Below are 27,273 nucleotides of genomic sequence, written 5' to 3'. Positions count from 1 at the left end.
CTGTGATCCATGAACTCCCTCAAGGTTTCTGAGATCCTTTCGTGGAGTCCATGGGTCAACTGTTTTCATGATAGAATGATGTTACTGTTTTATTCACTGCATTGACAGTTGTCCCAAAGCATGATGTTCTCCACTAGGCACTTGGAATAAAAAAAATATGCCAATTTCTAGACACAAATATCAGCATGGTGATTATCAGAGGGAAATGGGCATAAGGGGAGGTAGAAGAGGGTAGGGAGGGAATAAATGGTGGTGGAAGGAGATTTGACTTGAGGGGGTGAACACACAATACAATATACAGATGATGTATTATGGAATTATGCATCTGAAACATAATTTTATTAAAAATGTCACCCCAATAAATCAATAAAAAGGTAAAAAAATTAATGATAGTTTCACTTTCACTTACCAATGTCCTTGATGAAGCAGTGAAAATTGTTAATTTTATTAAATATTGAACCCATGAGTGTGCTTCTCTTAAATATTCCATGCTGAGACAGGAAGTATGCATTAAACACTTAGGCCGCATACTGACTAATCATGGCTTTTTCAAGGCAACATGCTAATGCAGTTGTTTGAGTTAAAAGCTATACTAATTGTTTACTTCATGGAATACCCTTTTTATATGCAAAGTGATTATTCAAATTATTGGTAATTTGGCTGGTATTTGTCTACAGATTTATAGAAAAAGCCTTTCAGTATCCATTCAATTGATCGCATTTGTTGTTATATTAAAAATAGAACTTTTAAGCAAAAATTAGGATTTTGGAAAACATGAATGCTCCAGGGTGAATTTGACAGCTTCCTAACAAAGCCTTTTTTTCCGATTGGTTATCATATTAGGGTCATTTTCTGTTATATTATAATGAAATATATAAACATTTTGAAGATCTGTATATAGTGATAACCAATATTTTTCAAATAATGGGTAAAAGATTCTTTAGAAGTACAAAAGATACAAGGATAGGGCAATTAATCTTAGTCCAATAGAGTTTGAGAAGTTCACTGATCAGATATCAGTATTACTTGGCAACTAATCTTTAAAAGAATTGCCACTTGTGAAGTTTTTGAATATGTAAATCTATTTAAATCTTTCTTCCTTTTTGAGCTACACATTTGTGTTGGGTTGAATTTTCTTCAGATACTTCTACAAAAACACCATATTGCAGCATATTAAATGCAGAGACAATAAAATTCCACTACCCTCCACATGCCAGATTTTAAAAGAGATTTGTAAAATATAAAACACTGCCACTCTTTCCATTATTTTCATTTTAGAAGACAGTTATTTTTCATCAAAGTATGCTATTTTATATTTAATGAATTTATTACTGCTAAATGATTTAATATTTAAAATTTCTCACTTTAAAATTTCTGCTATGATAAGTAGCAGTATATATATTAATATATATAATATATAGCCAACATAAAAGAAAGCTCTTTGGAGTTCTTAATTATTTTAAAGATACAAGGATACATTGGTGTTAAGATTGAAAAATATTCTTCTAGCCACATTTGTTTGATATGTTCGTTTAGTTCCCCTAATGTGCCATGTTCCTTCCTAGTAGAGAGATGTCATTCTTTGTTGTCATTTCTTCTGCCTGGCTTCTCCTGCCTCAGTGGAATAAATATGTAAAAATCTCTTATTCTTCCCATAAATCTCATCATTTCATTATGGAATTATTTTATTACCCCTTAGACTGATTTCCCCTTATTCCTTTGAACTTCTCTTAAGTAAAAATAGCACTTCTTAAAAAGAGTTCAATTGCATAATTAGTTGTTTAATACATAGTAACCTCTAACAGCATATATGTTTCATGAGAACTAGGGCCTGTCCTTTTACGCTTGTATCTCACACATCCCTTTTTAAGTGTTCAATAAATGTATTTTTAACATGTGTCAGGCCCTGTGCATCCTTGGGATGGGCACCAGTTGGAGGCTGGAAAACAAGATTATGGCAGTTTAGTCTTGCTTTTTTAATTTAGTCCTGTTGTTGATAACAGTTTTTATATCTCCTTGTTTTTTTCATTTTGAGTTTCTGTTTTACTTTAACTGTTAATTCTGCTTAAAGGAGTGCTAACTCCAAAAAATTGGAAAGTACTAAAAATAACCCTTTCTTCCCCATACCACCTATAATCTTAATTCTTTTGTGTTCGTCCATCCCGTCTTTTAGCTGTGGTTTTATTGGTCACATAGTTGTGGCCATGTGATTTTTGTTTTTACTATTATATTTGCTAATGTTGTAAATGATTATAAAGTAATATGCCTCATTCTAGAAAATTGATAATAAAAAACAGTATAAAGGGGCATTACAATTACTCTTGTTTATACTTTGGAATGTTTCTTTAGTTTATATTAGTGTCATATTTATACAATTGATGTCATAGAATATATTCTTATTTTATCCACACTTAACAGATTTGGCAATAGCTTTTGTAAGTAGCTGGTTTATTATGTTTTCCTCATTTAAAATCTAAATCACTTGTTAATTGTTTCTTGTTAATGTGAATGGCCACTGAGTTTCTTTTATGCAACTCTGCTTTTGTAGCAAGGAAACTAGTACCCCCTGTTTGTGACTTTTGCTAATGCCATGTCCATTGCTGAAGCACTCTGTAAGGGTTGTGTGTTTGTTTATACATCTCTAATTAAAATTGGAGTAGCACTATAGTTTTCAATATGACTGTTGTGTCTTTTAAAGATGAATTCACATATTATAAAACTTGTCTCTTTTCTGTATTAGGAAATGGAAAAGTCAGTAGTTGTACAGCTGCCGAGGGTAGTTTCACATCTCTCACGGGACTCCTAGAAGTTGAACCCCTACACTTTACTTGTGTGTCAACTAGTGATGGAACCAGAATAGAAAGGGATGATGCAAGTACGTTTACTGGTATATACCTTCTTTTATTTTACACATTCTTTTATCTATCATACTCTGTAATAAATATAAAGTTACATGTGAGTATTTAATAGTATATGTATAAGTTCCTTTGCTGACATGTTATATAAACTTATTAATACAAGGGACATTTTGTAGAAAAATCATAAGTAGTTTTATATTCTTTTCTAGGTCTTCATAGAAATTTTTTTTCTTACCCTCTAGTACACTAATTTAAATCCTTTTGTTTTTATGTGTGTGCATTTTTAGAAGTCTTTTAGTTTGGTAAATATTAAATACAATGAAAGAATAGAGAAGAGGAAGAGTTCAGTAGGCTCTTTATTTCTATTACCCAGTTTCAGTAATCATCAGTTGATGGCCAGTCCTGTGTGTAGTATGGCATCATACTGTTTTATTTCTTTCAATTGAAGTTACCAGTATATTTGATACAAAGTCTTTGAGAAGGGTGAGATGTCTAAAGAGGGATACTGTTTTTTCAGCTAGTTTAAAGCAACTTTATTTTTTTGAACTAGTATTTGAATGTGTTGAAAATGTGCTGTTGTTGATGTTTTAAATTAATAATCAGCCCTGTCTGAATTAGATCAGTTGGTTAGTGTGTCGTCCTGGTATGCCAGTGTTGTGGCTTATATCTCTGGTCAGGGCACACACAGGAATCAACCAATGAATGCATAGATTGGTGGAACAACATGTTGATGCTGTCTTTCTCTTTCCCTTTCTCTGTCTCTCAAATCAATAAATAAAAAAAAAAAAAAAAAATGAGTAGTCAATAAGAAGTCTCATTATTTTGTATATGTCTTCATTTTCTTCAATACTTTTCCGAAGCTGGAAACGGGGAGGCAGTCAGACAGACTCCCGCATGCGCCCGACCAGGATCCACCCGGCATGCCCACCAGGGGGTGATGCTCTGCCCATCTGGGGTATTGCTCTGTTGCAACCAGAGCCATTCCAGCGCCTGAGGCAGAGGCCACAGAGCCATCCTCAGCCTCCGGGCCAACTCTGCTCCAATGGAGCCTGGGCTGTGGGAGGGGAAGAGAGACAGAGAGGAAGGAGAGGGGGAGGGGTGGAGAAGCAGATGGGCACTTCTCCTGTGTGCCCTGGCCGGGAATCGAACCCGGAACTCCTGCATGCCAGGCCGACGCTCTACCACTGAGCCAACCGGCCAGGGCCATTTTCTTCAATACTTTTAACAGAAAATAAAATAGTTTGCATGAGAAGTCATGAAAAATTTAAATTTGTCCTTGCCTTCAGAATGGCAAAAGATTTTAAAAGGAACCTACTAGCTTTTTTTATTTGAGTGTGTTTTTATCCAGAATCATCTTATATCTTTAAATTGTGGAAGTAACCAGTAAGTGAAATTCATGTCTTATGTAGTTTAATGAGTTTCAATTTAAAATTAAATTAGAAAGTAATGTTTCTTTATATGGAGATGCCAGAAGTGTCAGAATTTATTTATTTTTGTTTTCTTGGACTATCATAGTTATTTTGCAGAAACTTTTATGTTTATATAAGAATAGACAATGCTATGACATGAAATTGAACTTTCAGAGAATTCCTTATTTATAAATTAGACTCTGTCTTGGAACTAGTATAAAAATATGTATCTAAGATTTTTATTTTAAGATAATTTATGTGTTTGAATAAGTTATGCTTTCAGAAATTTCAGAAATGCTTAAAATTATTTTTTTAATTTTTAGTCCTATTATTGACCTATATCAGTTTTGACCTTTTTTTTTTTTTTTTTACCACTTTTTAGAAAATTAAATTTAATGGGGTGACATTGGTCAGTAAGAGTACATAGGTTTCAGGTAAATATTTTTATAGCATTTGAATTGTTGATTGTGTTGTGTACCCATCACTCAAAGTCAAATCATTTTCTGTCACCATATATTTGTCCCTCTTTACTGCCGCCCCTGTAACCACTTCACTTTCATCTTTGTCTATGAATCTCATTTTTATATCCCACCCATATGTGAAATCATAAAATTCCTAGCTTTTTCTAATTTCCTTATTTCACTTAGTATATTATGTTCTTAAGGTCTATCCATATTGTCGTAAATGGCAATATATCATTATCTTTTATGGCTGAGTAGTATTCTGTTGTATATATTAAAATAAAAAAGATAAAAGATTAGGTTTGAGAAAGAAAAGTATTCCTTCACATTGCCCTCTCCTGCAGAGGAAGTCATGGAACCACTTTTTGTCTTCCTAAAGGAAGTCCATTCCTGTATAAGCAATCACCTCTGTATTTTATTCAGACTGAAACCACCACTGGCAGAGGGAATTTTATTAAGTGTTAGGGCAAAGCCCTGCCCTCTTTAGGGTTGTTAAATTCATCCATATCTTTGCATATGTGTAGATAGTTGGTTCTTTTTCATTTCTAAATAGAAGATTCTATTGTCTGAATAAAAAAATTTATATATCCACTATTAATTTTTGTATACAGTCAGTCAACATTCAGGTACCACAGAAGGTGCTAGATGATGACCGTGGTCTCAACTTTTCATTTACATTTTTTGGGAAATATGTTAATTGTGAAATATATCACCCCTACAGAAATAAGTGCAGAAAATAGTTTTATAGCCCAGCAGTTAATCACAAAACAAACTGACCACAAAGTCAAGAAATATTTCCAGCACTTTAAAAGGTGTCTTTTTGACCCTTCTGTTTATTTCTCTTCACTCTTCAAAAGGTAACGTTGTCCTAACTTTATGAGGAATCATTAAAAATTTTTTTTTTACTTATTGATGAGAGAGAGAGACATTGATTTGTCGTTCCAGTTTCTGGATTCATTGCTTTGTTCTTGTGTGTGCCCTGCACCACCTTGGCGTGTCCTGATGATGCTCTAACCCAGTGGCCCCCAACCCCTGGGCCGCGGACCAGTACCGGTCCGTGGGCCATTTGGTACCGGTCCGCAGAGAAAGAATAAATAACTTATATTATTTTCGTTTTATTTGTATTTAAGTCTGAATGATGTTTTATTTTTAAAAAATGACCAGATTCCCTCTGTTACATTGACGCTTGTCTCGGTCACATGATACATTTATCTGTCCCACCCTAAAGGCTGGTCCGTGAAAATATTTTCTGACATTAAACCGGTCCGTGGCCCAAAAAAATTTGGAGACCACTGCTCTAACCAACTGAACTATGTGCTTGGGCCTCGAGGGATCAGCTTTTTGATTTTTGCTTATTTCTTTGTTATCGCCACTTAATTATGCATTCCTAAACACTGGCTGTTTAGGGTCTGTAGAATATAAAAATTGAATTTGCTTTCTGTCCAACATTACCCATTGTTAAATTCACCCATGTTATTGAATATATGTAGATTGTTGGCCCTTTTCCATTGCTGTTTAAGATTTTATTATATGAATAAAATAAAATTTATGAATTCAGACCTGCTTTGTATACTGTTGATTAACATTTGGGTTCCATTGTAATACCGTTAGTACTAATGGATACAGTATTCTCTTGGATATGAGTGTAAAAGTTGATTTGCTGCTTCATAGGGTTGTCATATATTCCACTCTAGTAACTAATGTTAAAGAAATGCACTTCTTGATGCCAGATATATGAGGATTTTCTAGTTATCTTGTTATTGATTCTTATTTAAATTAAATTATTAAATTGGTAGTGGTCAAAACAAATACTCTATCAATCTTGCAAGATATGTTAGAAATTGTAGAGGGTCAGCTTTTATAAATATTCCATGAATGCTTGCCAATAATGTTTACTTAGCACTTGTTGGGGAAGTTATATTCTACATAACCATTTGGGCAAGTTTGCTTATTGTATATCCATTACTTTAGCTACTTTATTTTTCAAAGAAGATTGGTGTTAAAATTTGTCTATTTTAGTTTCATCGCTTTTTACTTTGTCCATTTTGAAACTATGACACGAATTTAGAATGGTTCGATCTTTCTTGTAATTTAAAACCTCAATGTTATGAATTACCTCTTTATCTCTAAGATTGCTATTTTCCCTAAAAGTAGTTTGATATTTATATACCTAGCATTAGCTTTCTTTTGGTTATTATCTGTATGTATAATATATGTTTTCCTTTTTTTTATTTTCAACATTTCATTGTCTTCTTATATTTAGACATTCTTTTAAAAGCAACATGTGGTTGCCTTATTTAATTCATTCTGATCCTTTGTCTTTCATTTGGAATATTTAATTTACATTTAATGTAATTACTGATATATTTGTGTTTAAATGTTAGGTTTTATATATTCTATTATATTTTTCGTCATGGCAGTTGTATATTTTCTCCCCTTTTTTTGATGACTACGTTTTTATTTTTTATTTCTCTACTTTTTACTATTATTAGCAGTTGTCCCAGAGGTCATAATATAGACATATCACTGACATCTAGAAGTCCTGTTGCTGTTTTTCCCATACAATGCAAATATCTTCCCAATATATATGGCATTGTGATTTTATACTTGAAGTGTATTTTAATACCCATAATATGTTATTTTCATAGTTTTTATATTCAATATTCATTTGGATTTATTTAATAATTTTTTTTTTTTAGCTTTTATCTGGTATGATTTTATGTCTGAAAACTACCTTAGAAGATTTCTTTTATGTTCTTGTCTACTGATGAAGTAACTTAGTTTTTTTGGGAAATTTTTCAAATATTTTTTGAATAATTAGATGAACAAACCTCCTACCCATTATCTAGGTTCCAATATTACTGATATTTTCCACATTTCTTTTATCTTTTTTCTTTACTTCAGTACTTCAAAACAAGTACTAGATATGTCACTTTTACCTCTATAGATGTAACACATGCATTAGTACCTTAAATATGGATTTCCTCTTTAATAACTGATGCCATTTTTATCATAATCATGTTACTTATATCATGATACATTTATCATTATTAAATCAGCATAATCAATTTTATGGAATTACCTAATTTTCAGTATGTAATTAAATTATCTGAATATCAGAATAACATTTTATATTTGGTTTATTTGCATTAAGAGGTATCGTTTTTGTCCTTTTTTTTGACAGAGACAGAGAGAGGGACAGATAGGGACAGACAGACAGGAAAGGAGAGAGATGAGAAGCATCAATTCTTTCTTGTGGCACCTTAGTTGTCATTGATTGCTTTCTCATATGTGGCTTGACCAGGGTCTACAGCAGACCGAGTGACCCCTTGTTCAAGCCAGCAACTTTGGGCTCAAGTCAGCGACCTTTGGTCTCAAGGTAGCAACAATGGGGTCTTGTCTTTGATCCCATGCTCAAGCTAGCGACTCAGGACTCAAGCTGGTGACTTCACAGTTTCGAACCTGGGTCCTCTGTATCCCAGTCCAATCCTCTATTCACTCCACTACTGCTTGGCCAGGCCGTTTTTATTCTTGAAGTCATATTTTCATGTTAGAGAATTCTAAGTTAGCTATTCTTTCTCCTAGTGATTTAAAAATAATCTTTGCTAGTCCTGCCTGGGTAGCTTGGTTGTTTATAGACCATCATCCCAGTACTCCAAGGTTGTGGGTTTGATCCCCAGTCAGATCATATATAAGAATCAACCAGTGAATGCATAAATGGGTAGAACAACAAATTGATGTTTCTCTCTCTCAAATCAATCAATAAGTAAAAAATTAAAGATAATCTTTTCTTTTATCTTATGCTGTTTTTGTGAGATGCCACTGGCAGTCTTATTATTCCTTTCTGAAGGTCACTGACAGTGCTCAAGCTGTGAGATTCATTCTTGAATCCTTACTTGGATCAGCTATAGAAAGATCTCAGCTGTTAGCTGTTCAAAAATTGCTTCTGCTCTCTTTTTTATATTCTCTTTTTTTGTGTCTTCAATTTTATGTATGTTATACCAATTCACTATAACTGGTATGATTTTCAATCTTTAAGTCTCACTTAATATTATGGCTATTATCTTTTAGTTCATCTTGGCTACTACTTCTCTATTGCTATGTTATAATTTATGGGGGGGAATCTATCCTTTTTCACTCTACTGCAGTGTTACCTCTGTGAAAATCATGTGTCTACTCTGTATGAATCTATTTTTGTTCCATTGTTTAGTTAGTCTAGCCTTATACCAATACCTCATTGTCCTAATTATTATTGTAGCTTACTTTTAAGTCTTGAAATCTGAAGTCTGCCAACTTTATCTTTCTTTTTTGGTATATTTAAAGTACTGATACAAAATTTCACAGTAGTGTGTAGTCATCACCATTGTGTAATTCTCCAGACATTTTCATCACTGTAAAAAGAAACTCCTTAGCCATTAGTAGTCACTCCCTATTCCCTTCTCCTTCCATCTCTGGGCAATCACTAATACATTTTGTGTCTCTGGATTTTGTCTATCCTGGACATTTCATGTGAATAATATATAATCATATAATATGTGGCCTTTTTGTCTGGCTTCTTTCACTTAGTATAATATTTTCAAGGTTAATCCATTTGGCATATAGTGCATCATTCTTTTTTATTTATTTTTATTTATTCATTTTTAGAGAGGAGGGAGGGAGAGAGAGGGAGGGAGGGAGAGAGAGACAGAGAGAGAGAGAGAGAGAGAGAGAGAGAGAGAGAGAGAAAGGGGGGAGGAGCAGGAAGCATCAACTCCCATATATGCCTTGACCAGACATGTGCAGAGTTTTGAACCGGCAACCTCAGTGTTCCCAGGTTGACGCTTTATCCACTGCACCACCAGAGGTCAGGCCATTCTTTTTTTATAGATAAATAATATTTCATTGTGTGGAAAGACCACTTTTTAAAAAAATACAGATATACCACATTTTGTTTAATGACTCAGCAGTTAATGGTATTTTTGCTTTTTTTTCCCTCTTAACTATTAAGCAGAATACTAATGTGAATACCTTTGTTTAGGTTTTTGTGTGAAACATGCTTTTAGTTCTCTTAGGTATATACCCAGGAGTGGAATCCATCAGCATTCTTTTTTTTTTAAAGATAGTCTTTCTTAAAAATTCTGGTTGTTTTTGTATTAACATTTTTTCCCAGCTTTATTGAGATATAATTGGTATATAACACTGAGCAAGTTTATTGTATACAGTGTTGATTTGATAAATTTATACTAATTATAAAATGATTACCACCATATTGTTAGCTAACACCTCCAACCTATCACATAATTACTATTTCCTTTTTGTAGTAAGAACATTTAAGATCTAGTCTCTTAGCAGTTTTCAAGTATGTAATATAGTAGTATTATCTGTAACTAAGATAGTGTTTACAGATAATAATACATTTTAGAACCAGCTTGTCAGCATACCCACAGAAGCTTATTATTTATTAATTTGGGATTTGAATATAAATCAGCTTGGGAGAATTGACCAAATATTAATATTATGCCTTACAGTTTGTTAACATGGTATATTTTTAAATATATTTAGGTCTTTAATTTTTCTTGCTGATGTTTTATAGTTTTTAGTGTAGAATTTTTGTACTTCCTTTTTAGATTTTACATAGCTATTTGATTTTATTCTATTATAAATATTATAATCTTTATAATAGATTTTTCTTAATTTTATTTCAATTTTTTTTGTTGCTGTGTAATAGTATAATTGATTGTGTATATTAATCTTATATCTGATGACATTGCTATATTAATATGCTAATTCTAATAGTTTGTATTTTCCTAGGGGTTTTTTATGTACACAATTATATCATCTGTTAATAAAGAGTTTGCTTTGTTCTTTTTCAGATCATTATATCTTTATTTCTTTTTTTTACTCTTTTGCGCTTCCTAGGACTTTCTGCATGATGTAATATAACTGGTGATAATGTTCATCTTTGTCTTATTGTCAACTCTGTGTTTTTATATCTAGTTTTTGAGACTAGATATAAAAATAGAAAAGGATGTTGAAAACAGACCATACAAAAGATTTTAAAATTAGTGTTGTAGTGATTGATGTCTTGCTTTTCTTGGATGGTTTATGTCTCTTGTGTGTTTGTAGTGATAATTTTCCCATAAATATTATTTGTATACTAGATTTAAAAGTCAGTAAAGGGCTAAAGTATACATGATTAATATTGAAAATCACTTAGATCACTCCAACAGTACAAGTAAGTCTTAATATTTTTTCTCTAGAGTTGCTTTGGTGGAACACTAGTTGGAACAAATGGATTTTATTTTGGCTACACAGGTTATATGAAATATGATTTCTCTTTTACCAACTTTTTCTAGTTGTATTCATGTAAATTAAATGAAGTATAGTATGTTGCATTGTATTAAATGTGTTTTTGTAATTTGAGGAAAAATTTATTGAAGAGACTTTGCATAGTTTTGTTGTTAGTACTAGCTTATTTATTTTAGCATAGTTTTTAAGTTTGTTTGAACCCTGACATAATATAGCCATTGTTGGATATTAAAATATGCTGTAAGATTATTTTTTTATCCTTTTCAAGTATTTATGAGTAATCACTTCTTTCTACTTTCATTATCTATGAAATGCATAAAAATAATACCTACTTACGTGCTTTTGAGAAAATGCAATGAGTTGATGTAAGTTCTATACTTAGCTCTGTACCTCACATTGGCTTTCATATCATATTGCTTTTGGATCTAATCCTCAATTGACCACCTACAGCTCTGCAGAATAATTTCTCTGTGCCATTCTTTACTGAATCACCTAATAAACAGAATTATAATATCTGCCCTCAGGGTTCTTCATCTGTTGAATGTGGTAAATAACTAAACAGTCACTGGTTATGCATACTAAATATTTGCTGTTATTGTAGCAGTTACCTGTTACCCATATAACTTGCTAGCAAGAGTCCTGTTATAATAAATATTAATGGTATTGTTAGGCTTGGCCTCGACTTCTTGTTTTGTGCAGACCTGTATGATTAAGTTGTGAAATTGTTTTTATCCTAGCTTTTTTGAAAATGTTTTCCGCAAACATTGTTAGCTATCTAATGGGGAAAGTGGTCTTTTATAATATATATTTGAGTAACATTTAAAAGGAAATTCAAATTTTTTAACTTGTGGGATTTTATAGATCTTTAATGATGATACTACGTATTAATGGGTAAGCAGTATGTGCCTTATTTGTGCATGGGAAATGCCTCTTGCCGTGTTAGTGTTATGGGGGAGCATATGGTACGAAACTGCTTTCCATAAATTGTGGCCCAGACTGTCTAGGCTGTGCTTTAAAATGAGGAAGTAAGGGTTACCAGTCTTTTTAAATGATGTTCTTATAACTGAAGGCTTTTTGAGTTTTCTTTCAGGGGGTGGGAGGGAAAAGGAAGTATTGTTGCTTGTAAGAAATCTTGGTCAAATTTCAGTTAATTTCTTATGCTCCAATTATATGATAAGGCCACTCACTTTTTTAGCTCTAGTAAATGAAATTTCTATGCTGAAAATAGTTTTTAAAATAATTTTATATTTTACAATTACAGTTCACATAGAATATGAGTTTCAGGGATACAACCCAAAGATTACACATTTATATAATTTAGGAATTAATAACCCTGTTTAATCTAGTACCCATCTAACACCATAGATAGTTATTACAATATTGTTGACTATATTCCCTATGCTGTACTAACATCCCGTGACTATTCTGCAACTGTAGATTTGTACTTAATCCCTTTATGTTTTTCACTCATTCCCTCAAAGCCCCTTTCATCTGGAAGCAGTCAAATGTTCTCTGTATATACGTGTCTGTTTCTGTTTGTTTATTTTGTGTTTTAGATTCCACATATACGTGAAGTCATTAGGCATTTGTCTTTCTCTGTCTGACTGACTTCGTTGAACATAATACCCTCTAGGTCCACCATGTGGTTGCAGATGGCAAAATTTTTCATTCTTTTTATGGCTGAGTCATTGTCCTATTATATATATATCCATTCATCTGTTGATGAACACCTAGATTGTTCCCATATATTGCCTATTATAAATAATACTGCAGTGAGCATATGGATATACATGTCTTTTAAATTTAATGTTTTGGGTTTCTTTGGATAAATATCAGAAGTGGAATTGCTGGGTCCTTCTTTTTCTCTTGTTATATAGACTATGCTGAAAATATTTTTAAACTTAAATGTATACTGACTAATTTTTCTTTGATTTAAAAGTCATTCCTGGATCTCTTAAATTTGAATATTATTATTATTATCAATAGACTTACTATTAAGATTTCCTTATTTATACTCTCTAGAATTTCTGTCTTTCAAAATGAAAATTAACTATAGTTTTGTCAAAATAGTATAGTACTTTGAATGTGTTTAACTGTGAACATTTTCTTCATCCTGTTTTTTTTCCCCCCTTGTCTTATGCCAGTGAGTTCCTTCGGGGTTACTCCTGCAGTAGGTGGACTATCATCTGGGACAGTTGGGGAAGCTTCGACAGCCCTGAGTTCAGCAGCCCAGGTAGCTTTGCAGTCTCTCTCTCATGCAATGGCTTCAGCCGAGCAACAGCTACAGGTGCTGCAAGAGAAACAGCAGCAGCTTTTGAAGCTTCAGCAACAGGTTGGAGACTATTTGGCTCTTTGTTCATGCTGTCTCTAAACTTCAAAAGCTGAAAAAAGTACTGTAAAAATGACCATTATTTTCGTAAAGGAAAGTAGGTTGACTGATCTGAACTAAGCATTTTCTACAAAAATTGAGGTAAAGTCTTTGTGATATATTTAAATTTTTAAAAATTATGAAAAGACTTTTTCTTTGATAACATATTGAGGGAATATAATTCATACTTTTATTACAATATTTGAGTAAAATTCATTCTTACATACGTTTAAACACTCTTGGTCAAACATTATGGTTACCATTTACTCTTTACATGAATTGAAGAACCTAAAACAAAATTTGGAGATTTCATCATGGCCTAAATGCAACCTATGCAATTCCAGGTGACAAATTACATCAAGCTAGGCAATATATGAGTTCATTTCCTGTTAATATTTTGTTTTTAGGAGAACTTTGTTTTCTTATTTATATTTAGTTCTTTCTTTCCACCTTTGCTTTGAGAAAGTTCTAGTTTCCAGATGCTCAGGAAATTTTATATTAAATATCTAAAGATGCATATGTAGCAAAGAAATACCCTTTTTGTACTTTCCACTTTTTATTTAATTTCATTTTTATTTGACTAGGATCCAGTTGTTCATTTTATCTTTAGACTATATACCCATGTAGCATTTCCCACAATTTAGGTAGGCAGGGTTAGTCTATATTTGTTGCTTTTACCTTTCTTGCAGAAAGCAAAGCTGGAAGCCAAGTTACATCAGACAACAGCTGCAGCAGCTGCAGCAGCATCAGCAGCATCAGCAACATCAGCAGTAGGTCCTGTTCACAACTCTGTGCCTTCCAACCCAGTGGCAGCCCCTGGATTCTTCATTCATCCATCTGATGTTATTCCACCCACTCCAAAAACAACACCACTTTTTATGACTCCACCACTCACACCACCCAATGAAGCGGTTTCCGTTGTGATTAATGCTGAACTTGCACAGCTTTTCCCAGGCTCAGTCATTGATCCCCCAGCAGTCAATCTTGCTGCACATAACAAAAATTCCAACAAGTCCAGAATGGTAAATTGTTATATTTTAAATAGGTGTTTGCTTAGTCATTTAAAAATAACTTGAAATATATACTAACTTCAAAAGGCAAAATTTTATTTTACCAACTTGATATAGCAAATTTTATTGTTTTAAATAAAATGTTATAGAATGTACATTAAGCACTAAGACTTGTAATTTTGATATTATGATTACTAGTTTTTCTAGAGCAAGAGTGATGTCAATATAGTTGTACTTTTTTCTTTTTTAGAATCCACTTGGTTCTGGCCTAGCTCTTGCAATTTCTCATGCTTCACATTTTCTTCAACCTCCACCTCACCAGTCCATTATAATAGAGCGAATGCATTCAGGTAATCTTTGACCTTCTTAAAATGTTTTTCTTGCCTAGAGTGTTGGTCCTTTGAAGATTTGTGTAGTTTGATTTCCCTTTGACAATACCACATTTGTTCTTGGGTAAGTAGATGTTACCAAGGGCTCACGATGTGTGCTTACCAGTTGAAGGGAAGAATGCTGATAAATAGGTTCAGTAGTTTGTCCAAACAATGGATTTGATCTGTATATGAATCTTGCCTGTTGAACTATGGTTAACATAAGTATTTGTCTCCAAAGTAGCTGCTCAAATACCATTACAGTAGAAATTACACTTAAAGAAGTAGTATTCCTGCCTGACCAGGCGGTGACACAGTGGATAGAGCATTGAACTGGGACGCAGAGGCCCCATGTTTGAAACCCTGAGGTCGCTGGCTTGAGCACGGGCTCATCCGGCTTGAGGACAGGCTCACCCAGCTTGTGCCCAAAGGTCACTGGCTTGAAGCCCAAGGTCGCTGGGTTGAGCAAGGGGTCACTTGCTCTGCTGTAGCTCCCTGGTCAAGGCACATATGAGAAAGCAATCAATGAACACTTGAGGTGCCACAACAAAGAATTGATGCTTCTCATCTCTCTTCCTTTCTGTCTGTCCCTATCTGTCCCTCTCTGTCTCTGTCAAACACACACACACAGGCGCGCGCGCGCGCACACACACACACACACACAGAGAAAGAGAGAGAGAGAGAGAAGTAGTATTCCTGCCTTACCAGGCAGTGGTGGAGTGGTGTAATGGATAGTGGCACAGGGCAACGTCAGCCTGGGATGCTGAAGACCCAGGTTTGAAACCTGGAGGTCACCAGCTTGAGTGTGAGGTTGCAGACTTGAGCGTGCGATCACAGACATTAGACATGAGTCCATGCTGCCTGGCTTGAGCAAGTGGTCATTGGCTTGGCTAGAGGTCCCTCATTAAGGAACATATGAGAAACCAGTCAGTGAACAACTAAGATATTGCAACTGTGAGTTAAATGTTTCTTATATTTCTTTTTTCCCGTTTGTCTCTCTCTTTTGCTTTAAAAACAAAAAAAAGGTATTCCAGTTCCTGGCTGGTTGGCTCAGCATTAGAGTGTCAGCCTGGCATGTAGAAATCCTGGGTTCAATTCCCAGTCAGGGCACACAGGAGAAGTGCCCATCTGCTTCTCCACCCCTCCCCCTCTTTTTCCTCTCTTACTTCTCTCTTCCCCTCCCACAGCAAAGGATCCATTGGAGCAGAGATGGCCTAGGCGCTGAGGACTGCTCCATGGCCTCTGCTTCAGGCGCTAGAATGGCTCTGGTCACAATGGAGCAATGTTCCAGATGGGCAGAGCATCGCCGCCCCCTGGTGGGCATGCTAGGTGGATCCTGGTTGGGTGCATTTGGGATTCTGTCTGCCTTCTTGCTTCTAACTTAGGAAAAATACAAAAAAAAAAAAAAAAAAGGGTATTCCTAAGATTAGCATTCTGGTATTGGAACCATTTCTTGAGAATAGCAGACAGACTAATGCTAATTATAATGACCATTTAAGATTAATAACACTTGATGGTCTCTAAATGATTGAAATTTTACCTAAGCTTGTACCCTGTTTATATGCTAGAGCCCTGTGATCAGGATTGGTGCTTTCAATTAGAACATGTTTACTAATAAGGTATAGGCAATTTTTACTTACACTTTACCAACTCTTTGCTGGGGTTGAGCAGCAGTGGAATCCCAACAAAATCCTTAGGTGTGCTTTATGGAGGAAGTACTTGAATATAGCGCATACTGCATCACTTTTATTTTGTAAAGAATTAAATCATATTTACTTTATTACAATGGGCTGGAAGAGAGCTTCTTTGAAATAGCAAAAGTCAGAATGCTGTTTTCTGCCCAACTAATCATTCATTGGTAACAGTATTAGTGTGTATATCATAAAAACTGTAATTAGTTCTTCAGTCTTATGAAATATCAGTTGTTTACACTAGATTTGTTTTTTTATCTATGAAATTGACTATAGCACATAATCTTTCTATTGAGGAAAATTATGGGGGTTTTTTGGTTGAATTGCTTTTTTTCATGAAAATATTGCTACCTGCCTGTTTTTTTTAAACTAGCTCCATTGAGAAATGCTCTAGTGCTAGAAGTTTAATTTAATTGGTTTTATTACTGTAAAATTTACGTGGTAAGGTTACTAGCTGTACCTTACCCCAACCCAAGTATTACTAATGACTCTACTTAGTGTTTTACTACTTGAGCATGCTCCTGAAGAGTGTGTGAGGAGAGGTATGCAAATCTTCTTTTCCCTTCATTCTTCTCAGATCATTTTTGCTTTTCCTTATTGTAAGCATCTCATGCTGACTATGATTCTAGTGATTACACAAAAACACATACTACCTCTTTAGTGTAGCCCTTACTACTCGAGCAAGCCATCTGCTTCATATGGTACTGAGCTGAAGAACAGTGATGTGTCTGTACACTGAGATAAACTGTATCTGTCTCCATTAGGGAATCTTCCTAAGGGATTTTATTAGTGGTTGAAATGACTACATGTTTCAACCTGTACTTTGTACCTTGCATTTTAACCCCATTGTAAGATGTAACCGCAGATGAAGTGAAAAAAAGGTTTAGGAAAACTAAAATCAGGTATTACAATTTGGTATTATTAGTGCATCTAGTGAAATTTTTAAAGAAAGACCAAATAGCTAAAAAAGAGCACTAATCTATATACTATTATGGAACTAATCTATATACTATTTTTTATTTAAAATTTTCATTTAATGTTTTAAATTAAGTTTTTATGTATAGTTGATTGCCTTTATAGAAAACAGACTTACTATTATATATATTTTTTACATAAGTTTTGGGGTTTAAACTAACATAGATTGAAGTTTCACATGTTTTTTTCAATGAAAAGTACTAACTTCTCATTTATTTGAAGGTTTATACGTTAATTTCATTTTTTTTTTTTTTTGCATTTTTCTGAAGCTGGAAACGGGGAGAGACAGTCAGATAGACTCCCGCATGCGCCCGACCGGGATCCACCCGGCACGCCCACCAGGGAGCGATGCTCTGCCCCTCTGGGGCGTCGCTCTGTTGCTACCAGAGCCACTCTAGCGCCTGGGGCAGAGGCCAAGGAGCCATCCCCAGCGCCCGGGCCATCTTTGCTCCAATGGAGCCTTGGCTGCGGGAGGGGAAGAGAGAGACAGAGAGGAAGGAGGGGAGGGTGGAGAAGCAAATGGGTGCTTCTCCTATGTGCCCTGGCCGGGAATCGAACCCGGGTCCCCTGCACGCCAGGCCGACTCTCTACCACTGAGCCAACTGGCCAGGGCCCGTTAATTTCATTTTTAAGATGTTCCAGACTGTTTTTAAGTATATCTTTTGCTGAATTGATATATGATATTTTTGGTCAACCTTTGCTCTCTCTCTTGTAGGGGCAAGGAGGTTTGTGACCTTGGATTTTGGCAGACCAATATTGTTGACGGATGTATTGATTCCCACTTGTGGAGACCTGGCCTCCTTGTCCATTGACATTTGGACATTAGGAGAAGAGGTGGATGGGAGACGATTGGTAGTGGCAACTGATATTAGCACTCATTCACTAATTCTTCATGACTTGATACCACCTCCTGTGTGCAGATTTATGAAGGTAAAAAACTTTAAAAAAGTGAATTAATTGATAAGCGTTCCATTTTTCTGACAAGTTATGGAAAATATTCTGACATATAATTAAAAAGTATAACTGTCAACTTTTTAAATACATTACTCAGATTTCTGTTGTTGAAGGTGGGTGTGTATGTATATTTAAAATTTTTCATTTTAGATCACTGTCATTGGACGTTACGGAAGTACAAATGCTAGAGCCAAAATCCCATTAGGATTTTACTATGGTCATACCTACATCTTGCCTTGGGAGAGTGAACTGAAGTTAATGCATGACCCTCTAAGGGGAGAAGGAGAATCTGCAAACCAACCAGAAATTGACCAGCATTTAACAATGATGGTTGCTCTGCAGGAGGATATACAGTGCAGGTTGGTAGCATATTGAAGAATATTTTAATCTTATTGAAACCCTACATTTGTAAAATGTCTTGCATGTATTGGTTAAGTAATGTACTTTCATAAGTATATGGAAAAGAGCAGAAGGAAGTAGGATACTGGCATGTTACAGTAATGTTCAGTGCACTCATATATTGTGATTAAATAATTGCTCTATTTAGTACTTACCAAGTGATTTTTAAAAAATAATATTATTTATTGATTTTACTGGAGGTGGGGAGTGAGAAGTATAAACTTATAGTTGTTTCACTTTAGTTATTCATTGGTTTCTTGTCGTATATGGCAAACCCAGGGTTTCTAACTAGCGACCTCAGCATTCCAGGTTGATGGTTTATTCACTGTACTACCACAGGCCAGACCCAATATATATGGTTGTGTATAATAAACATGTTTTGTAAATATAATTTTTAGTATGTATCCATATATGTATATTAAAGAACATTGCAGAAATGATTTTGTTCTTTTTTTTTTTACTAATAGGTATAACTTAGCTTGTCATCGACTGGAAACTCTTTTGCAAAGTATTGATCTTCCTCCTCTCAACAGTGCTAACAATGCACAGTACTTCTTGCGAAAGCCAGACAAGGCAGTCGAAGAAGACAGTAGAGTTTTTTCCTCCTATCAGGATTGTATTCAGCTACAGCTTCAACTAAATTTGGCTCATAATGCAGTGCAGAGGCTCAGAGTAGCTCTAGGTGCAAGTAGAAGGATGTTGAATGAAACATCAGATCGAAAAGATTTGATTCAGGCGTCTTCCACAGAGCAGTTACGTACTATCATCAGATATTTATTGGATACTTTGCTCAGCCTTCTTCATTCTTCCAATGGTTTGTATTTGGCTTACATGTTTTAAAGACTGGGAATATATTTGATGTGATATTGTTGAGTATTTTGTTGACAATGTCTTGATGCTTCCTGGGTGTTGTTAATTTTGATATCCTTTCTATGTGAGTATTACATTCATTTTTGTTTTTTTCTCATGGATTTTTTTGATTATTTTTTTTTAGTTTCTATTATTGATATACAGGGGGTCCTCGGGTTATGACAGTCTAGACATACGATGTTTTGAATTTGCAACACTCACTCCCATAAAAAATTGAGATATGTTTCAGCTTACACTGTTAGCATTATACTTATGGATTGTGTGAGCGGACTAGTCTGGTTGCACTTGGCGGAAGAATATACAGCAGGGGTCCCCAAACTTTTTACACAGGGGGCCAGTTCACTGTCTCTCAGACCATTGGAGTGCCAGACTATAAAAAAACTATGAACAAATCCCTATGCACACTGCACATATCTTATTTTAAAGTAAAAAAACAAAACAGGAACAAATACAATATTTAAAGTAAAGAACAAGTAAATTTAAATCAATAAACTGACCAGTATTTCAATGGGAACTACGGGCCTGCTTTTGGCTAATGAAATGGTCAATGTCCGGTTCCATTTTTGTCACTGCTAGATGTAACAAGTCATGTGACGTGCTTCCGGAGCCGTGAGGCGTGCATCCCACGTCACTGGAAGTAGCACTGTATGTGAGCGATGCCATGCTTTGCGTCTCTCACTGACCACCAATGAAAGAGGTACCCCTTCCGGAAGTGTGGCGGGGGGCCAGATAAATGGCCTCAGGGGGCCGCATGTGGCCCACGGGCCGTAGTTTGGGGACCCCTGATATACAGTAATGCGGCCTATGAATGAGAGAGTTGGTGTCCCCAAGTACGCTCAACTGTGCCATTTTGTACTGTAAAAAGCACAAGTGTTCCATTTGTGTTAGACCAGGGGTCCCCAAACTACGGCCCGTGGGCCACATGCGGCCCCCTGAGGCCATTTATCCGGAACCCGCCTTACTTCTGGAAGGGGCACCTCTTTCATTGGTGGTCAGTGAGAGGAGCATAGTTCCCATTGAAATACTGGTCAGCAGCTTAGACCCAAGGTCGCTGGCTCCAGCAGGGGGTTGCTCGGTCTGCTGAAGGCCCGCGGTCAAGGCACGTGTGAGAAAGCAATCAATGAACAACTAAGAAGTCGCAATGCGCAACGAGAAACTGATGATTGATGCTTCTCATCTATCTCCGTTCCTGTCTGTCTGTCCCTGTCTATCTCTGCCTCTGTAAAAAAAAAAAAAAAGAAATACTGGTCAGTTGGTTGATTTAAATTTCCTTGTTCTTTATTTTAAATATTGTATTTATTCCCGTTTTGTTTTTTTTACTTTAAAATAAGACCTGTGCAGTGTGCATAGGGATTTGTTCATAGTTTTTTTTATAGTCCGGCCCTCCAATGGTCTGAGGGACAGTGAACTGGCCCCCTGTGTAAAAAGTTTGGGGACCCCTGTGTTAGACAAAGGTGTGTTTTGACTTAAACCAAAATTCAGGTTACGTTGCTGTCGTTGGAACAGAACTGTGTCATAACCCTAGGATCCCTTGTACCGCATCAATATTTTTCAACTGCTGGTCCATGGACCAGTCTGCCAGAAATTTTGTGCCAATCTGAAAAAGTTAACCACCCTGATGTATGAAGATTATAGACGCAATGTTCTTAGTCAAATTAGCTTATGCTCAGGTTATTTCTGCTTTAGCAGGCCCCAAAATAATTCTATTTTCACCAGTCCCTAAGTGTTAAAAGGTTGAAAACCACTATACCATGTTACTGTGTTACTGGCAAAATAATAAATATTGTCTATATGTGCAATAGCAAAAACTTAATAATTGCTAAGCTAATATAGAGCTGTCATTTTCTATCCAGGAGATACTTTTGATTATTGCTAATGTACAAACACATAGTCATCTGATACATCCAATTCCACATACAAGAAATACAGTGTGTCCGTAAAGTCATGGTGCACTTTTTTTTTTTTTTGTATTTTTCTGAAGTTGGAAACGGGGAGGCAGTCTGACTCCTGCATGCGCCCGACCAGGATCCACCCAGCATGCCTACCAGGGGGCGATGCTGTGTTGCAACCAGAGCCATTCTAGTGCATGAGGCAGAGGCCATAGAGCCATCATCAGCGCCCGGGCCAACTTTGCTCCAATGGAGCCTTGGCTGCGGAAGGGGGAGAGAGAGAGAGACAGAGAGGAAAGAGAGGGGGAGGGGTGGAGAAGCAGATGGGTGCTTCTTCTGTGTGCCCTGGCCGGGAATTGAACCCGGGACTCCTGCATGCCAGGCCGATGCTCTACCACTGAGCCAACCTGCCAGGGCCTATGGTGCACTTTTGACTGGTCACAAGAAAGCAACAAAAGATGATAAAAATGTGAAATCTGCACCAAATAAAAGGAAAACTCTCCCTGTTTCATACCTATTCAGTGCAGTTCGATGTGGGTTCACGCACAGATTTTTTAGGGCTCCTTAGGTAGCTATCCCGTATAGCCTCTACAGAGTCGTCACTGACTGATGACCTACCAGAACGGGATTTCTCCACCAAACTGCCGGTTTCCTTCAACTGCTTATCCCACCGAGTAATGTTATTCCTATGTGGTGGCGCTTTGTTATAAATGCGCCAATATTCACGTTGCACTTTGGTCACGGATTCGAATTTGGCGAGCCACAGAACACACTGAACTTTCCTCTGTACCGTCCACATCTTGACGACTGGCATGGTCATGGGCTGCCCTGCTGTATACATGGTGTCACGTCATCATCTGTGCATGCGCACATGCTGCCACATCATCCTACAGAAACTAGGAGGGTTTTCCTTTTATTTGGTGCAGATTTCACATTTCTTTTGTCTTTTGTTGCTTTCCTGTGACCAATCAAAAGTGCACCATGACTTTACGGACACACTGTATAATGGATTTAAGTGCTAACTCTTCCTCAAGTATTTAGCAATTGAAATTCTATATATGGGAATGAATCAATAAATAGCAAAGTAAGAATAGTATAATTGTGTACTGATTGCTGGTAAAGAAGAAACTATATCTAGGCATGTTGATTTTGATATTACAATACAGAGTTATAAAGGAAATTTTACTGTTTGCTTTCTTGTGATAGGACACTCTGTTCCTGCAGTTTTGCAGAGTACATTTCATGCCCAGGCTTGTGAAGAACTTTTTAAACACTTGTGCATCAGTGGAACCCCAAAGATACGGTTACATACTGGTCTTCTACTTGTTCAACTCTGTGGTGGTGAAAGATGGTGGGGTCAGTTTCTCTCTAATGTTCTTCAGGAATTATACAATTCAGAGCAGCTTCTCATCTTTCCACAGGATAGGTAGGTCAGACGATATTTGACTTGTTATTAATGATTTATACTTCTCACAATCTGTGTTCAGTTTTTGAAATCTTCATTTATAGACACTGAGTAGAAAAAAGAAGCATATCTAGTCTAAGTTTGGGGAATGCCTAGTGACAGTTATATTGAAGAAGATTCTATGTGATATAATTAGACTGTATCTTGAGTTTCCTAACTGACTGTGGACTTTATAGATCTTTGTATACAAGTATTTCCTGTCAGGTCATGTTATTTTATTTTGTGTATATTTTTGAGGCTGTGGTAAAGTTCTTTCTACAAGATTTCATGTGGATAAAGTTAGAAAATATAACCAATAGCTTGATAAAGCTAATTTTAATATCATACTTCCGGATAGCTTGCTAAGATCCAATTATTACTCTATTAAATTTCAATGTTAATTATTTTTTTTCAATGAACAGTTAAATTGATTCATAATGAGTATTTTATTTATATCTTCTTTTTAGAGTCTTCATGTTACTTTCTTGCATTGGTCAAAGATCACTTAGTAACAGTGGAGTGCTAGAAAGCTTACTTAATCTATTGGATAATTTATTGTCACCTCTTCAGCCACAGTTACCCATGCATCGGAGGACAGAAGGTAATTTTTAAAGAGCTGTCTTTAGTAGAAACATAAGGTTCCTGTAAATACTGCTTTATTAATTAGCCATTCTGAATTAATTTTTAAAGTATTCATTGCTGCACATTTTGTTACTATTTTTATGATGTAGACATTTTAGGATGACCAGCCTTCATGTAATTGGCTTTCATGTAGTTATTGCTTTTTAAATGTTACCTATTCATTATTTGAATTTTGATTTTGGAAATTATTGTTATATGTTTCTTTTATACTATTATAACTAAAATCTAATTTATTTAAGCCCTGGCTGGTTGCTCAGTGGTAGAGCGTTGGCCTGGTGTTTGGAAGTCCCAGGTTCGACTCCTGCCCAGGACATACAGGAGAAGTGCCCATGTACTTCTCTACTCTTCCTGTCTCCTTCCTCTCTGTCTCTCTCTTCCCCTCCCCCAGCCAAGGCTCCATTGGAGCAAAGTTGGCCCGGGAGCTGAGGATGGCTCCATGGCCTCCGCCTCAGGTGTCCAAATGGCTCTGGTTGCAATGGAGCAATGGCCCAGATAGGCAGAGCATCTCCCCCTAGTGGGCATGCTGGGTGGATCCCTGTTGGACACATGCGGGAGTCTGTCTCTGCTTACCTGCTTCTCATTTCAGAAAAAAAAAAACCACATTTAAGTTGAAGGTACCGTTGCTATTGTCATTAATAAATTTTAATTGAGGGAGAAAATTGTTATTGGAATAAAAACCTTAGGACATATGAATTTAAAACTTTAAAATTTGATTAACACTGTATTGAGAGTTAGATTTTTTATATCAGTCACCTGTAAATAAAAGAATAGCATCTTATACCTTGTTTTCTAGTTTATAATTTATCTGTTGGATTCAGCCTACGTTTAAGAATCAATTTTTGGGTTTTTGTTTTTTTTTTGTGACAGAGACAGAGAGAGGGACAGATAGGGGCAGACCAAGACAGGAAGGGAGAGAGGTGAGAAGCATCAATCCTTTGTTGTGGCTCCTTAGTTGTTCATTGATTACTTTCTCATATGTGCCTTGACGGGGGGGGGGGGGCAGGGGCCACTACAGCAGACTGAGTGACCCTTTGCTCGCCAGAGACCTTGGGCTCAAGCTGGTGAGCCTTGCTCAAACCTAATGAGCTGCGCTCAAGCTGATGACCTCGGGGTTCGAACCTGGGTCCTTTGCGTCCCAGTCCAACGCTCTGTCTGTCCACTGCGCCACTGCCTGTTCAGGCCATGAATCTATTTTTGTACCATGAAACATTTGTCTTTCATTAGATTCGTTGTGTGACTCAATTTATGGTCTTAGGTTCCAATTTTGAGGCTTATCATAAATAAATATTAGTGTTAATATGAAATGTTTTGAATTTATAAACTGTTTTATCTCATAATTATTTTATCAGACTTCTTTAGGACTTTTAGAGTCACCTAATTATTTTCCCCCTCTCATCTCTATAGGAGTACTAGATATTCCCATGATCAGTTGGGTTGTTATGCTGGTGTCCAGGTTGCTGGATTATGTGGCAACTGTTGAAGATGAAGCAGCAGCTGCAAAGAAACCTTTGAATGGTAAAGACAGGGAGAGGTTTCTGACAGGTATCAGAAGTTTATAATAATCTGTTGGTGGGGATTTTGAGACACAGTTGTTCCAGAACTGGCTATTGGCCTGGAGATTCCAGCTGTATGTAATTTATATAAAATATGAATTAACTTTACCAGGAATCCATTGAAGGCTAGAATTTGTCTATTTAACTTTATTATTATTATTATTATTATTATTATTTTGAGGATAGAATTTAGTTTTGAAGGATGTTATGGATGAATGCTTTGTCTGAACATGACTTTAGTTTGTAGATACAAATCATGTCTTTAACAAGGTTTCCCCCCATACTTATATATATATATAAGTGAAGTTATGGAAAGGAAGTCTGTGAAGAGTTCTCATAGTTTTGTTATTTTAGTATAATGTTACTTTAACATTATAAATATAGTTCTATTTATTAATTACAAATTACTCATATTTACAATATTTACAAAAATTTTGAGAATTTTTTTTGTTGTAATCTTCATAAGCTTGCGACATGGAAAAAATTTTTAAATGAAGGGTAATCAAATTGGAAGACATTTTTTCTTTCCCTCCCCTAAGTTAACAAGAAATTTTATAAAGGATATAAATACCCACATTTACTATGCAAATAAAGTTAATAAGAGCCATAAAATTGGGCATTTTATGCATTGTCAGGATCCTAGTATTAAAAAAGCTCCCTTGAGGGTTTTTTTTTCATAAGTTAGTCAGTTGTTTATGGTTTACATTATGTTTGGGAAGAAGATAGGGACTCTTTTCATGTACAGGGAATTTGTCTTTATGTATTTGCTTTTTAAATGAATACTGTATACAGTGGTCTGTTAACTCAGTTATAGGATACAGACGTAAGATATAATTAAACATGACCATAGTATGAAGTTGGAATATAACAGTTAGTATTGGAGGTCTTAGTTTTTATTTATATCGTTCAGAGACTATGGAAACATAGTGTTTCCAGTGGAAGACATTTATTTTGGGGTTTGAAGAGTTATAACAGACTTGACAAATGGATAATAGAGAATCGAAAAAGATGTCTTTAGGTTAGTCAAAGGAACAAATAATTGAAGGTGGGTTGAGTGTTGGGTTAAGCCTGAATTGAGCAGAAGAATGACACATAAAGAATAGTTTTACAAGATAGAAGGTGACAGAGGACAATCTGACTTTGGGTGATGGGTATGCAACATAATTGAATGACAAGTTAACCTGGACTCTTGTTATCTTTGAATATATGTATCCTGATTTATTGATGTCACCCCATTAAAAAAATAAAATTATTATAAAAAGAAAAAAAAAGAATAGTTTTGATTCATTCCCCCCAAAATTGGAATAAATAGAGCTATGCAGCATGGTTTGTGAATTATTGAACCCTATTTTTACAGTCATTAAGTTAACTTATTGAATACCCTTTTTGCGGGGCACCTACACAGAAGCATATGAGTTTAAAATCAGGCAATATTGAGCGTTTGTTTTTAGAATTGAATGACATTATCAAATTAATATTGGGTAAAAACTAATCTTACTTGTGGAGAAAGATGGCTGTTAATCTTAAAGGATTGGGGACAGAACTCTGGTCTTAAAGTCACGTAAGGTCTAAGTTAACATTTCTAGGGTCAAATATTAGCAATTTCTTTACATTGGTTTTCTTAATTTTTTTAAAAACTTTTCGGCCCTGGCCAGTTGGCTCAGTGGTAGAGCGTCAGCCTGGCTTGCAGGAGTCCCGGGTTTGATTCCCGGCCAGGGCACACAGAAGAAGCTCCCATCTGCTTCTCCACCCCTCCCCTTCTCCTTCCCCTCTGTCTCTCTCTTCCCCTCCCGCAGCCAAGGCTCCACTGGAGCAAAGTTTGCCTGGCGCTGAGGATGGCTCTGTGGCCTCTGCCTCAGGCACCAGAAGGGCTCTGATTATGGCAGAGCGATGCCCCAAGATGGGCAGAGCATTGCCCCCTGGTGGGCATGCTGGGTGGATCCCGGGCAGGAGCATGCGGGAGTCTGTCTGACTGCCTCCCCGTTTCTAGCTTCGGAAAAATACAAAAAAAAAAAAAAAACCAAAAAAAACAAAAAACAAAACTTTTTTCATGATTAACATTTATAATTTTGTGTTTACTGGTATTAAAAGTAG

The 27,273-nt window shown here is 35.8% G+C and overlaps 1 protein-coding gene across 10 annotated transcripts in view; it reads left to right on the top strand.

Moving 5' to 3' along the window:
• BIRC6 (baculoviral IAP repeat containing 6) overlaps nucleotides 1–27,273 on the top strand; it is a 238,151-nt gene that overhangs the window by 90,825 nt on the left and 120,053 nt on the right. For 4 of the 10 annotated variants that reach the window (XR_010750445.1, XM_066378557.1, XM_066378561.1 and 1 more), the window contains exons 23-32: nucleotides 2,741–2,887; nucleotides 13,161–13,348; nucleotides 14,074–14,406; nucleotides 14,645–14,744; nucleotides 18,144–18,358; nucleotides 18,533–18,741; nucleotides 19,249–19,595; nucleotides 22,747–22,966; nucleotides 23,452–23,585; nucleotides 25,031–25,168. Coding sequence is in view for 9 of the 10 variants with exons in the window: in XM_066378557.1 (XP_066234654.1) it covers nucleotides 2,741–2,887; nucleotides 13,161–13,348; nucleotides 14,074–14,406; nucleotides 14,645–14,744; nucleotides 18,144–18,358; nucleotides 18,533–18,741; nucleotides 19,249–19,595; nucleotides 22,747–22,966; nucleotides 23,452–23,585; nucleotides 25,031–25,168 (2,031 nt within the window). In the remaining variant the exon portion in view is untranslated. The remainder of the gene's footprint in view (nucleotides 1–2,740; nucleotides 2,888–13,160; nucleotides 13,349–14,073; nucleotides 14,407–14,644; nucleotides 14,745–18,143; nucleotides 18,359–18,532; nucleotides 18,742–19,248; nucleotides 19,596–22,746; nucleotides 22,967–23,451; nucleotides 23,586–25,030; nucleotides 25,169–27,273) is intronic. The other 6 variants (XM_066378562.1, XM_066378559.1, XM_066378563.1 and 3 more) reach the window with 5 other exon arrangements.

Source organism: Saccopteryx leptura, chromosome 3, assembly GCF_036850995.1.
Source record: "Saccopteryx leptura isolate mSacLep1 chromosome 3, mSacLep1_pri_phased_curated, whole genome shotgun sequence".
In the NCBI taxonomy this organism is placed as follows: domain Eukaryota; kingdom Metazoa; phylum Chordata; class Mammalia; order Chiroptera; family Emballonuridae; genus Saccopteryx; species Saccopteryx leptura.
This window is presented reverse-complemented; position numbering and strand designations above follow the sequence as displayed.